Raw genomic sequence first — 14,027 nt, 5'->3', positions numbered from 1 at the left:
GGTAATCCAACATATAATACTCCAAGCTGTTTTGCAGTGATTTTTCCCAAAAGTGGTTGTGGACCATTTTTAACTAAGTAAAATTTGGAAACTGTTCGGAGTTCTTTCAACCCGTCCGCAATAGCTATTTCCGCCTCAAACATCGTAATTATTTCTAAACAATCGGTCTGAGCGTATGCCTTGAACTTCCGATCCGGACTCCGTGCCTCGCCGATGATCTTGACTTGGTTATTCCTCATTGACGCCCACGTTCTATCGTCTATAATATTCGACTGGACTCCAGAATCAATTTGCATCTCGATAAGGATACCGCCTACTTTCGCCCAGATCAATTCGTCTGAGTCGTTGCCGAAGATACCATCTCCACTAATTCGCACTCAAGAGGTTCATTTTCGTCATCCTGGATTGCGTGAATTTTCCTTGCAAACTTTGCCGTTTTCTTATTTGGTTGAGTAGCATACAACAGCGAAATGACCTCGCTTGCCACATTTTGTGCACGTTTTGTCTCGTGCCGGGCAAGATTGTTGCCCATGGGTACGACCACAGAATCGACACAATGTTTTTATATGATGGATGTGTTGGTTATCTATTTCAAAAGATTTACTCCTACCGCTTATTTGTTCGTTGGCAACTCGGGATGTTTCATACGAATTTATTTGTTTAATGACTTCGTCCAGAGACAAGTTTTATTCTTGCAGAAGTTTGACTCGCAAATTTTCCGGTACAAACTGAAGTACTTTGTCAATGATTGCAATCCCTGCACTCTCTGCCGCAGTTGCCCCGAAATTGCACTTGGAGCCATGAGCTTGGGCACGCATTACAAATTTCTCTAGCGTTTCTTCCGGCTCCGGTTTCATTGACCAAAACAAAAATCTCTCGTGTGCTTCGTGTCTTTGTGGAGCGAAATATTCATCCAATTTAAGAATAGCAATCTCTTATGGGTCTACGCCCTGGTCTACGTCCGCCTCTGCATCTGCATCTGGAATGCTGAAAATATTTCTTGCAGCTCGAGAGAACCACAAGTTAAAAGTAAATTCTTTTCCTCCGTTCCGTCCACTATCTCCGCCGTACGCAACCAAATTTCGAACCCCGTTTCCACGTCGTCCATTTTGTTCACCGCTCGGTTAGGGGAACGCCTGCTAACGACAGTGGTGGTAAATTCCCAAATAATTTGTTTGGTTCCATCGCTGATTCCCTGAAATGAAGCAGGTTGTGAATACGATCAAGTATTCTATTAGTTCACTCTTTCATGACAGATTCATGACTCTTTCCCGAGTCATAACTCTATAAATATCGAGTATTTCCTTTTTTCCTCGCTCTCTAGACGCGCATTTATTAAATTCTCTTCCTTCCTCTTCTTCGCTTTTTTCCGCTCTCTAGACGCGTACTTATTTGATTCTCTTTCTTCCTCTTCTTCGTTTTTCACTACCGCTTCCAGACACGGCTCATTAAAGGCATTTTCAATTCTTTCATCCGCTTGCAAGACGCGGCCTTGCTGTTTTCGAGACACAGCGCTTTTTATAGATCTTATAATTTTGCCTTTCGCTTCCATAACGCTTCACTGCTGTTTGCTTGACACAGCTCTTTCTACACATCTCTTTTGTTTTTTTTTTTTCTCCCGAGGCGGCCATTCTGTTTTCTCGACACAGAGCATTCACTTCACTTATCCTTTTGTCTTCCTTTGTACTCCGCATAACCCAAGCCAGCACTAACACTATGACGCTTTCAACGCATTATTTCATTTCTGCTCTTAATCATTCTTTTCCCCATTTCTTTCGTCCTTCTCTGATAACTTACCCTATTTTATTTCAATTCAAATGCTTCAATCTAGTGTTGCAAATATGAAAAAAGAAAATTAATCCTGTCCTCGTCGCCAATTTGTGGTGGGTAGCTTGCTGTAATACACGATCTGGCTTCACTCCGTTCTGTATGTGTTCTGACTATCTGTCATCGTTGTCAGATTATACCGCGCTCTAGCAAGGAGCGGAAAAAAGCCGAGCTCTTTCAACACATACCACACACACTATTAGGCCGAAAATACACGGACCGGAATTTCGCGGCCGCGGAATTCCGCCTGCGTATAACAGATGTATAACAATCAAACTGTCACTTTTCCGCGCCGGCTATCCCGGTTGCTGTTTCGCAAAGATACCCACATGCAGTATTTCTGCGGTTTCGCGGCAGGAAAATTCCGTTGTCATTGCGTTATTGTGTACCGTTTGAGGTAAAGGTAAACATTGTGCACTTCGAATTCTGTTGCCTTAAATTTGAGCACATCAAGACGGAAAATGGGTAAATATTGCATTTCAAAATATAATTACAGGATAAAGAATTTTGTGTTTAATTTCTAGATATCAAACCAGCAATGAAAAAACGAAAGAAGGTATGTCAAAGGATGATATTATGATGGGGGTTTCGAGAGCCGAAAAAGGGTCCGGGTTTCAGTGACCGCCAGTATTGGTCGACGTCGCAGTGTTCAGGCAGGAACGTAGAAGTGAATCCTGATAAATGCGCAGTGTCTTATAACACACAGGAACGAAGCGCGCGCGCCATGTTTATGACCATACAAAGTAGTCTACTGCATCCAGCAACTAGTCAACTGCATCTAGCAACTAGCAACTAGTAGGAAGACGAATAATTGGTTTGCGCGGAAGTTATTGACTTAGTGCGTTAGGCCGCAAATACACGACGCGCGTTTCCGCGGGCGCGTTCAAACGCGTATAACAGTTCCGCAGAGATATCCAGCATGAGCATCTCTGCGTTTCCGCGGTAGCGCGTTCGAATGACATTTCATTTATATGGCTGGATTGTTATACGCGTTTCCGCGGGCGCGGAAACGCGCGTCGTGTATTTGCGGCCTTACGTTTGCACCAGGAGAAAAACTTAGCCAGGATGGCTTTTAGTCGAAGATGGCTCTTTCTAGCTGACAGATTTGAAAAAATTGCTGTGGCAGCTCGTTTCGCTTTTTTAGAGGCAAGCAATGTGCGGTCACCCCACGGAGGTTCGCGATGGGGCTGTTTAATAGGAGCAGATTTCCGCAACGCGGTTCTCATGAAATCTGTGAAAATGTTCGTAGCATGGTCGAATGTATAGTTTGACGATTGAAATGATTGATCAAAGGAGAAAATTAGTCTCTAGACTTCAGTAAGGTCAGTGCGTGAGTAATTGAACCTTATTTTCGCAGCAGTGGTATTGGCAGTAGCTGGAGCTCGCTGGCACGTATAGGTCAAGAAGTTGTTGTGAGTTACCGTAATTGTTAAGCTGGCAAAGCGCATTCTGGTGCAGTCCATAAACGAATTGTATACTAATGATTTATGTTGTGCTAGCAATTTGCTGCCAATTAACGGCAAGAGCTGGATTTGTTTAACCAGGTCTCAGCGAAACAGAACAATGACTCTCCCGAAAAAAAACCCTTTATCGAAACGGCTCTGTCGGTGCGTATGATCCGACAAATATTCTCACAAAAATGTTCTCTTTCCAGACGATCTACATAAGTGATGAGGTTGTGCTTGCGTTTATCGATTGTGTTTTTCGGCATGAGGCGGTCTGGAACCGGCAACATCCAGAGTACAAAAATATTCATCATAGAAATGATGAGTGGAACGACATCGCAGCAGAAATGGACCAACCAATCGATGAACTTAAAGAGAAGTGGGCATCGCTCCAATCCATTTACCGGAAGTACCGCTCAAAATTGAACCGGAGCATGGTAACTGGATCTGGTATGTATTTTTTAAGTGAAAGTAATAACAATATGTTTATGATGGACATTTCATATCTTATTTTCAGGAGCTGATGAAATTGATCACCCACGGTGGTTCGCTTTTGCTGCGATGTCGTTCTTAGACGCAACGACTGATTGTGGAAATACCGTTAACACCGTAAGTTAAAATTATGAACAAGGAAAAAAGGTTTTTGGATATGGTTTGAGTTATATTTTTATTTTACATATTAAAAAACATGTTAAAAGGCAATCACTCTTTTATAGCCAATTAGTAGTATCTCTTTATTCAAATTCAATTGTATGATTATTAAAAATTTCATTATAAAAATTAATTGTTGAATTCAATTTTCTTGTAAATAGTTTGCAATATGCATCCGAATTTGCAACATATTCAAATTAGGTCGCGACCTGTTTGTTTCGAGTGCACGCATGTTATTTATTTCCTCTTCTTCATTGGAAAGAAATTGACGGTTATCCTGACACCGTACATCCTCATCTCTTCTTATGAAATTATGTAAATAATTAGAAGCCAAGATAACTTTTTTCGCATTTTCCTGACGCAGTTCGATAGGCTTTCTTAACACTCGAAACCTTCCACAGAGTATCCCGAAAGCCATTTCTACAGACCGCCTGGCAGTTGAATGACGAAGATTAAAATTACGCTCTACCGATCCTCTTTCCGTGAAGCCACTGAATGGCCTAAGGCAGTATTTTGTTAGAGGAAAGGCTTTGTCGCCTAAAAAGCATATAGGGGACGAGGATGCGAGATGTTTGGTACAATGGTGCAGGGCTTGGTATTCCCAATTCATTTCTTTCAAGCTTTTTGTGAAGCATTGAGTTTTTAAAAACCCCTCCATCAGATATTCGACCTTTTGCGCCAATGTCTGCATACATAAAATTACAGTTGGCATCAACTACACCTAGCAGAACGATGCTAAAATGCCTTCTGTAATTAAAATAGTCGGTTCCACTATGTGGAGGAGACTTTATCATAACGTGTTTTCCATCAATTGCTCCGATTGCATGTGGAAAATTCCATTTGTCTTGAAAGCCTTGCGCGATTCGTTTCCATTCGTCGGAGCATGTGGGTAACTGCGAAAAGAAAAAAAGAGAAATAAAACAAGAATGTAATCCCAATCAGAAAGTGTCAATCAATATTTAAACTAAAGTATCTTTTTGTTTAGCTTTCTCATTTGGAAATAGAGGTGTTGGACGAGGCCCTCACACCTTCTCCAGGACCGTCGTGTGTGCCGTCACCGCAGCCTGGACCGTCGCGTGTGCCATCTCCGCGACCTGGACTATCGCGAGTGCCGTCTCCGCGACCTCAACCATCGCGAATGCCGTCTCCGCGATCAGGACCGTCGCGTGTGCCATCACCTCGACCTGGACCCTCGCGTGTGCCGTCACCGCAACGTGGACGGTCACATTATGCCACACCGCCTCGTCCATCTACTCCGCCAAATGTAGCGTCAAGGCGGTTTAAAAAGCGTTAGCAAGAGGTTAATCTTGCATACAATGAGGAGGTGGTTGCAGCTTTGCGGACGGTGGGTGATGCCTCAATCAAACTGGCCAGCCAGCTCAAAAACCCAACCGATACAGTGGATGGTCAGCTGTCCGGGATTGCCCACATCATTCGAGATTGGCCGCTCGAAAACCGGATGCGATGCCTAATGCGCATACGCATGGTGGTCCAAGAGGAGGAACAGGAGTATTTCCAGGAAATTTTCGGATACCAGGTGAGGCGATAGAATAGGTAAGAAGAGAAGTCGTGGTTTTCAAACCCGTTCTTTAAGTTAGCAATCGTTATTTGTACATAGCTAGATATCAGCGACTTTGGCATGTAAACTAATAAATTTTCTTTTCTTTTACAGTTTATGTAAAGCGGCGCTTTCTCCAGACGTGAATTAACATGTTTTAAGTTTAAGTAAAGTTAAATGCATTGCATGCAGTAGATAATCACCAGTTGGTAGTGGGTCCAAAAAATCGATTGCTACATCTACCCAAGGCTTATGTGGTAGTGGCCTTCGCTTCATGGGCTCCGGTTCATGGCTGGTTGGCTGACCAATTGGCAGCCTGAGCAGCTGCTAACCAGTCGAGCAATAGCTTCATCCATTCCTGGCCACCAGCAAGTACATCGCAGCCGTTGTTGCATTTTAGTGCGTCCAGGATGCCCTTCGTGTGCCAGTTCTAGCATTCTTTGCCGGATAGCTTTCGGTATTACTAGTTTGCTACTGCGGACTACTAGGTCTCCAACTGTTCCTAGTTCCAACCGAAATGCTTGGTAAGGTTTCAGTAGTTCATCTGTATAATTCCACGCACCTCTTTCCAAACACTCCTTAAAAGCCCGCATTTCGGCATCATTCGAAGAAGCAATCTCTACCTCTTGCACATTGCACATTGCAGCATTTTCCATCACGCTGCGGATATATACTGTAGAATCTGGATCAAATTCTGATACTTCAGTAGGACTTGACAACCGAGACAGAGGATCAGCTATATTCGTTTTTCCTTTCCGATAAATTACATCATAGCTAAAAGCCTGCAGCCTTAAGACCCAACGCTCAATCCGCAAACAAGGACAAGATGTGGGGCTAAAGATAGCCTCTAGAGGTTTATGGTCCGTTTCCAGCTCGAATCGTATTCCGAATAGATGATTTGGAACCGTTCCACGGCCCATACTAACGCTAGTGCCTCCTTTTCTGTTTGTGCATACCGTTGCTCGGTACTCGTTAGGCTCTTGCTGGCATAAGCTATTACTTTAGGCTGCTCGTTCTGGAACTGAAGGAGGGCGGCTCCTAACCCTACTGGGGACGCATCTGCCACTACTCGGGTTTTTAGATGAGGATCAAAATGGGCTAATCTTTCGACGTTAGAAACTAACCGGATCAGTTCGTTAAATGCTTTGTTCTGGTTTCGCTCCCAAACGAATTCGGCGTTGTTCTTTGTTAATTCGCGTAGTGGGAATGAAACTGTAGCTAAGTTTGGAATGAACGTTCCCACGTAAGTAATTAATCCCAGAAAACTCCGAACCTCTTCACAATTTTTGGGTGGCCGAAAGCTTCTTATTGCTTCAATTTTGTTTAGTGCAGGGAGCATTCCGTTCTGGTTAAAGCGTTGGCCAACGAATTCGATTTCTGTGAGTTTCAAAACACACTTGGATTGATTAAGTAAAATGCCATATTCCTCAATCTTTTCCATCACGTTCTCTAGTGCTAAATCGTGTTCGGTCTCAGTTTTTCCCGTAACTATGATATCGTCGATAAAATTGACGGTGTTTGGACAGTCGACCAAAACTTGTTCCAATATTTTTGGAATTTCTCTGGAGCGCATGAAATCCCAAACATCATTCGTTTATAACGTTAAAGTCCACGGTGGGTGATAAAAGTTGTGAGAGTTTTACTTTCTTCATCGAGCAGTAGTTGATGAAAAGCATCGTTTATGTCAAGGCGAGAAAAGTATTTAGCACCATTCATTCTCCAACGTATGTCTTCTATGGTTGGTAGTGGATGCGTTTCTCGCAAAATTGCTTTATTAACTTGCCGCATGTCTATGCAAAGCAGAATACTTCCACAATCTTTTACAACTATCACCATGGGTGAAACCCAGCTGCTCGGTTCCGATACTTTCTCTATTATGTCTTTAGCGACCAACTCGTTTAGTTTACTATCAACTTTTTCTAGCATGGGCAAAGGCAATCGTCGGAGTCGCTGAGCTACGGGTGTCACCGTCTTATCAATTAGAATGTGGATGCTGACTCCACGAATTGAGGGGAACGCACGAAATGTTTCAACCTGGTTGATTGATTCATGCTGGCTAGGTAATCCAACATATAATACTCCAAGCTGTTTTGCAGTGATTTTTCCCAAAAGTGGTTGTGGACCATTTTTAACTAAGTAAAATTTGGAAACTGTTCGGAGTTCTTTCAACCCGTCCGCAATAGCTATTTCCGCCTCAAACATCGTAATTATTTCTAAACAATCGGTCTGAGCGTATGCCTTGAACTTCCGATCCGGACTCCGTGCCTCGCCGATGATCTTGACTTGGTTATTCCTCATTGACGCCCACGTTCTATCGTCTATAATATTCGACTGGACTCCAGAATCAATTTGCATCTCGATAAGGATACCGCCTACTTTCGCCCAGATCAATTCGTCTGAGTCGTTGCCGAAGATACCATCTCCACTAATTCGCACTCAAGAGGTTCATTTTCGTCATCCTGGATTGCGTGAATTTTCCTTGCAAACTTTGCCGTTTTCTTATTTGGTTGAGTAGCATACAACAGCGAAATGACCTCGCTTGCCACATTTTGTGCACGTTTTGTCTCGTGCCGGGCAAGATTGTTGCCCATGGGTACGACCACAGAATCGACACAATGTTTTTATATGATGGATGTGTTGGTTATCTATTTCAAAAGATTTACTCCTACCGCTTATTTGTTCGTTGGCAACTCGGGATGTTTCATACGAATTTATTTGTTTAATGACTTCGTCCAGAGACAAGTTTTATTCTTGCAGAAGTTTGACTCGCAAATTTTCCGGTACAAACTGAAGTACTTTGTCAATGATTGCAATCCCTGCACTCTCTGCCGCAGTTGCCCCGAAATTGCACTTGGAGCCATGAGCTTGGGCACGCATTACAAATTTCTCTAGCGTTTCTTCCGGCTCCGGTTTCATTGACCAAAACAAAAATCTCTCGTGTGCTTCGTGTCTTTGTGGAGCGAAATATTCATCCAATTTAAGAATAGCAATCTCTTATGGGTCTACGCCCTGGTCTACGTCCGCCTCTGCATCTGCATCTGGAATGCTGAAAAATATTTCTTGCAGCTCGAGAGAACCACAAGTTAAAAGTAAATTCTTTTCCTCCGTTCCGTCCACTATCTCCGCCGTACGCAACCAAATTTCGAACCCCCGTTTCCACGTCGTCCATTTTGTTCACCGCTCGGTTAGGGGAACGCCTGCTAACGACAGTGGTGGTAAATTCCCAAATAATTTGTTTGGTTCCATCGCTGATTCCCTGAAATGAAGCAGGTTGTGAATACGATCAAGTATTCTATTAGTTCACTCTTTCATGACAGATTCATGACTCTTTCCCGAGTCATAACTCTATAAATATCGAGTATTTCCTTTTTTCCTCGCTCTCTAGACGCGCATTTATTAAATTCTCTTCCTTCCTCTTCTTCGCTTTTTTCCGCTCTCTAGACGCGTACTTATTTGATTCTCTTTCTTCCTCTTCTTCGTTTTTCACTACCGCTTCCAGACACGGCTCATTAAAGGCATTTTCAATTCTTTCATCCGCTTGCAAGACGCGGCCTTGCTGTTTTCGAGACACAGCGCTTTTTATAGATCTTATAATTTTGCCTTTCGCTTCCATAACGCTTCACTGCTGTTTGCTTGACACAGCTCTTTCTACACATCTCTTTTGTTTTTTTTTTTCTCCCGAGGCGGCCATTCTGTTTTCTCGACACAGAGCATTCACTTCACTTATCCTTTTGTCTTCCTTTGTACTCCGCATAACCCAAGCCAGCACTAACACTATGACGCTTTCAACGCATTATTTCATTTCTGCTCTTAATCATTCTTTTCCCCATTTCTTTCGTCCTTCTCTGATAACTTACCCTATTTTATTTCAATTCAAATGCTTCAATCTAGTGTTGCAAATATGAAAAAAGAAAATTAATCCTGTCCTCGTCGCCAATTTGTGGTGGGTAGCTTGCTGTAATACACGATCTGGCTTCACTCCGTTCTGTATGTGTTCTGACTATCTGTCATCGTTGTCAGATTATACCGCGCTCTAGCAAGGAGCGGAAAAAGCCGAGCTCTTTCAACACATACCACACACACTATTAGGCCGAAAATACACGGACCGGAATTTCGCGGCCGCGGAATTCCGCCTGCGTATAACAGATGTATAACAATCAAACTGTCACTTTTCCGCGCCGGCTATCCCGGTTGCTGTTTCGCAAAGATACCCACATGCAGTATTTCTGCGGTTTCGCGGCAGGAAAATTCCGTTGTCATTGCGTTATTGTGTACCGTTTGAGGTAAAGGTAAACATTGTGCACTTCGAATTCTGTTGCCTTAAATTTGAGCACATCAAGACGGAAAATGGGTAAATATTGCATTTCAAAATATAATTACAGGATAAAGAATTTTGTGTTTAATTTCTAGATATCAAACCAGCAATGAAAAAACGAAAGAAGGTATGTCAAAGGATGATATTATGATGGGGGTTTCGAGAGCCGAAAAAGGGTCCGGGTTTCAGTGACCGCCAGTATTGGTCGACGTCGCAGTGTTCAGGCAGGAACGTAGAAGTGAATCCTGATAAATGCGCAGTGTCTTATAACACACAGGAACGAAGCGCGCGCGCCATGTTTATGACCATACAAAGTAGTCTACTGCATCCAGCAACTAGTCAACTGCATCTAGCAACTAGCAACTAGTAGGAAGACGAATAATTGGTTTGCGCGGAAGTTATTGACTTAGTGCGTTAGGCCGCAAATACACGACGCGCGTTTCCGCGGGCGCGTTCAAACGCGTATAACAGTTCCGCAGAGATATCCAGCATGAGCATCTCTGCGTTTCCGCGGTAGCGCGTTCGAATGACATTTCATTTATATGGCTGGATTGTTATACGCGTTTCCGCGGGCGCGGAAAACGCGCGTCGTATTGCGGCCTTACGTTTGCACCAGGAGAAAAACTTAGCCAGGATGGCTTTTAGTCGAAGATGGCTCTTTCTAGCTGACAGATTTGAAAAAATTGCTGTGGCAGCTCGTTTCGCTTTTTTAGAGGCAAGCAATGTGCGGTCACCCCACGGAGGTTCGCGATGGGGCTGTTTAATAGGAGCAGATTTCCGCAACGCGGTTCTCATGAAATCTGTGAAAATGTTCGTAGCATGGTCGAATGTATAGTTTGACGATTGAAATGATTGATCAAAGGAGAAAATTAGTCTCTAGACTTCAGTAAGGTCAGTGCGTGAGTAATTGAACCTTATTTTCGCAGCAGTGGTATTGGCAGTAGCTGGAGCTCGCTGGCACGTATAGGTCAAGAAGTTGTTGTGAGTTACCGTAATTGTTAAGCTGGCAAAGCGCATTCTGGTGCAGTCCATAAACGAATTGTATACTAATGATTTATGTTGTGCTAGCAATTTGCTGCCAATTAACGGCAAGAGCTGGATTTGTTTAACCAGGTCTCAGCGAAACAGAACAATGACTCTCCCGAAAAAAAACCCTTTATCGAAACGGCTCTGTCGGTGCGTATGATCCGACAAATATTCTCACAAAAATGTTCTCTTTCCAGACGATCTACATAAGTGATGAGGTTGTGCTTGCGTTTATCGATTGTGTTTTTCGGCATGAGGCGGTCTGGAACCGGCAACATCCAGAGTACAAAAATATTCATCATAGAAATGATGAGTGGAACGACATCGCAGCAGAAATGGACCAACCAATCGATGAACTTAAAGAGAAGTGGGCATCGCTCCAATCCATTTACCGGAAGTACCGCTCAAAATTGAACCGGAGCATGGTAACTGGATCTGGTATGTATTTTTAAGTGAAAGTAATAACAATATGTTTATGATGGACATTTCATATCTTATTTTCAGGAGCTGATGAAATTGATCACCCACGGTGGTTCGCTTTTGCTGCGATGTCGTTCTTAGACGCAACGACTGATTGTGGAAATACCGTTAACACCGTAAGTTAAAATTATGAACAAGGAAAAAGGTTTTTGGATATGGTTTGAGTTATATTTTTATTTTACATATTAAAAACATGTTAAAAGGCAATCACTCTTTTATAGCCAATTAGTAGTATCTCTTTATTCAAATTCAATTGTATGATTATTAAAAATTTCATTATAAAAATTAATTGTTGAATTCAATTTTCTTGTAAATAGTTTGCAATATGCATCCGAATTTGCAACATATTCAAATTAGGTCGCGACCTGTTTGTTTCGAGTGCACGCATGTTATTTATTTCCTCTTCTTCATTGGAAAGAAATTGACGGTTATCCTGACACCGTACATCCTCATCTCTTCTTATGAAATTATGTAAATAATTAGAAGCCAAGATAACTTTTTCGCATTTTCCTGACGCAGTTCGATAGGCTTTCTTAACACTCGAAACCTTCCACAGAGTATCCCGAAAGCCATTTCTACAGACCGCCTGGCAGTTGAATGACGAAGATTAAAATTACGCTCTACCGATCCTCTTTCCGTGAAGCCACTGAATGGCCTAAGGCAGTATTTTGTTAGAGGAAAGGCTTTGTCGCCTAAAAGCATATAGGGGACGAGGATGCGAGATGTTTGGTACAATGGTGCAGGGCTTGGTATTCCCAATTCATTTCTTTCAAGCTTTTTGTGAAGCATTGAGTTTTTAAAAACCCCTCCATCAGATATTCGACCTTTTGCGCCAATGTCTGCATACATAAAATTACAGTTGGCATCAACTACACCTAGCAGAACGATGCTAAAATGCCTTCTGTAATTAAAATAGTCGGTTCCACTATGTGGAGGAGACTTTATCATAACGTGTTTTCCATCAATTGCTCCGATTGCATGTGGAAAATTCCATTTGTCTTGAAAGCCTTGCGCGATTCGTTTCCATTCGTCGGAGCATGTGGGTAACTGCGAAAAGAAAAAAGAGAAATAAAACAAGAATGTAATCCCAATCAGAAAGTGTCAATCAATATTTAAACTAAAGTATCTTTTTGTTTAGCTTTCTCATTTGGAAATAGAGGTGTTGGACGAGGCCCTCACACCTTCTCCAGGACCGTCGTGTGTGCCGTCACCGCAGCCTGGACCGTCGCGTGTGCCATCTCCGCGACCTGGACTATCGCGAGTGCCGTCTCCGCGACCTCAACCATCGCGAATGCCGTCTCCGCGATCAGGACCGTCGCGTGTGCCATCACCTCGACCTGGACCTCGCGTGTGCCGTCACCGCAACGTGGACGGTCACATTATGCCACACCGCCTCGTCCATCTACTCCGCCAAATGTAGCGTCAAGGCGGTTTAAAAGGCGTTAGCAAGAGGTTAATCTTGCATACAATGAGGAGGTGGTTGCAGCTTTGCGGACGGTGGGTGATGCCTCAATCAAACTGGCCAGCCAGCTCAAAAACCCAACCGATACAGTGGATGGTCAGCTGTCCGGGATTGCCCACATCATTCGAGATTGGCCGCTCGAAAACCGGATGCGATGCCTAATGCGCATACGCATGGTGGTCCAAGAGGAGGAACAGGAGTATTTCCAGGAAATTTTCGGATACCAGGTGAGGCGATAGAATAGGTAAGAAGAGAAGTCGTGGTTTTCAAACCCGTTCTTTAAGTTAGCAATCGTTATTTGTACATAGCTAGATATCAGCGACTTTGGCATGTAAACTAATAAATTTTCTTTTCTTTTACAGTTTATGTAAAGCGGCGCTTTCTCCAGACGTGAATTAACATGTTTTAAGTTTAAGTAAAGTTAAATGCATTCAATGCAAAGACATGAATTATATATTATTATATGAAATATACTATGAATTATTGAATTTAAATTCCAATATTTTCATCATAGTTAGTTCACAGACTTAGACTTTTATGCATGCAAGAAACTCTCCAGCGTCTACATTAGACCATTAACTTACAAGTAACTCATATACCGAGCAGTTTGCTCATATACGGAATTCCCTTTCTTTGCACTGACCTTGGCTACCGCTTACAGCATCCATCTATAAAGCCGCCACGTTCCTAATTCGTAATCAGCGTTCTCATACACAAACCCCTTAACAATTTCAAAATATTGACTTATATTTGTTATAAGCACTCGATTAATTATCTTTTTATCAACTGATTCCAACGTCTTCAAGATCTACCCATCCCACAGTTAGTTTCGCTGCAGAAATATACTTGTAAAACAACAGATCAACATGATGATTTTTCTTTGGGTCTTACCTTTACCTGCTCTCGAAGGACTTCCACAAGACAGTCACACACTTGCGGTACAAATTGACCGATTGCCTGTGCTGAAATCTAAAACAAATTTGAATTAAATAACAAACAAAGACAAAGTATATTTTGGAGAATAAACAAAATTCCGACATACCCGGAAGGCGTATTCAAGGGTTTTGTATGAGTCTCCTGTAGCCAAATACCGCAAGGTAATTATAAGCTTGTCTTTGGCTGACTAACTTAAACGTATATTCGTATCCATTCTTTGAATCTTTGGACCGATTTGCTTAAGAAGGTAATCGAAATCGTTTCTAGACAATCTCATAAAATTAATTATGGTATTATCCAATTCTTCTTCCAAAATAGACGCTAGCA

General features: G+C 42.6%; 2 protein-coding genes across 2 annotated transcripts; both read left to right on the top strand.

Moving 5' to 3' along the window:
* Nucleotides 1-2,365: 2,365 nt before the first annotated feature.
* Nucleotides 2,366-5,217, top strand: LOC120893193 (probable pathogenesis-related protein ARB_02861). Its single transcript, XM_040294931.1, has 4 exons — nt 2,366-2,383; nt 3,482-3,722; nt 3,790-3,881; nt 4,909-5,217. Exons 1-4 carry the CDS (start codon nt 2,366-2,368, stop codon nt 5,215-5,217), a joined length of 660 nt encoding a protein of 219 aa, XP_040150865.1.
* Nucleotides 5,218-9,905: 4,688 nt separating this feature from the next.
* On the top strand, nt 9,906-12,722 carry LOC120893184. Its single transcript, XM_040294919.1, has 4 exons — nt 9,906-9,923; nt 11,020-11,260; nt 11,327-11,418; nt 12,441-12,722. Exons 1-4 carry the CDS (start codon nt 9,906-9,908, stop codon nt 12,720-12,722), a joined length of 633 nt encoding a protein of 210 aa, XP_040150853.1.
* The last annotated feature ends 1,305 nt before the right edge of the window (nt 12,723-14,027 follow it).

This window comes from Anopheles arabiensis, chromosome 2 (genome assembly GCF_016920715.1).
Source record: "Anopheles arabiensis isolate DONGOLA chromosome 2, AaraD3, whole genome shotgun sequence".
Taxonomy (NCBI): Eukaryota; Metazoa; Arthropoda; class Insecta; order Diptera; family Culicidae; genus Anopheles; species Anopheles arabiensis.
Note: the sequence above shows the minus strand (reverse complement) of the source record. Positions and strands in the feature narration are given on the sequence as shown.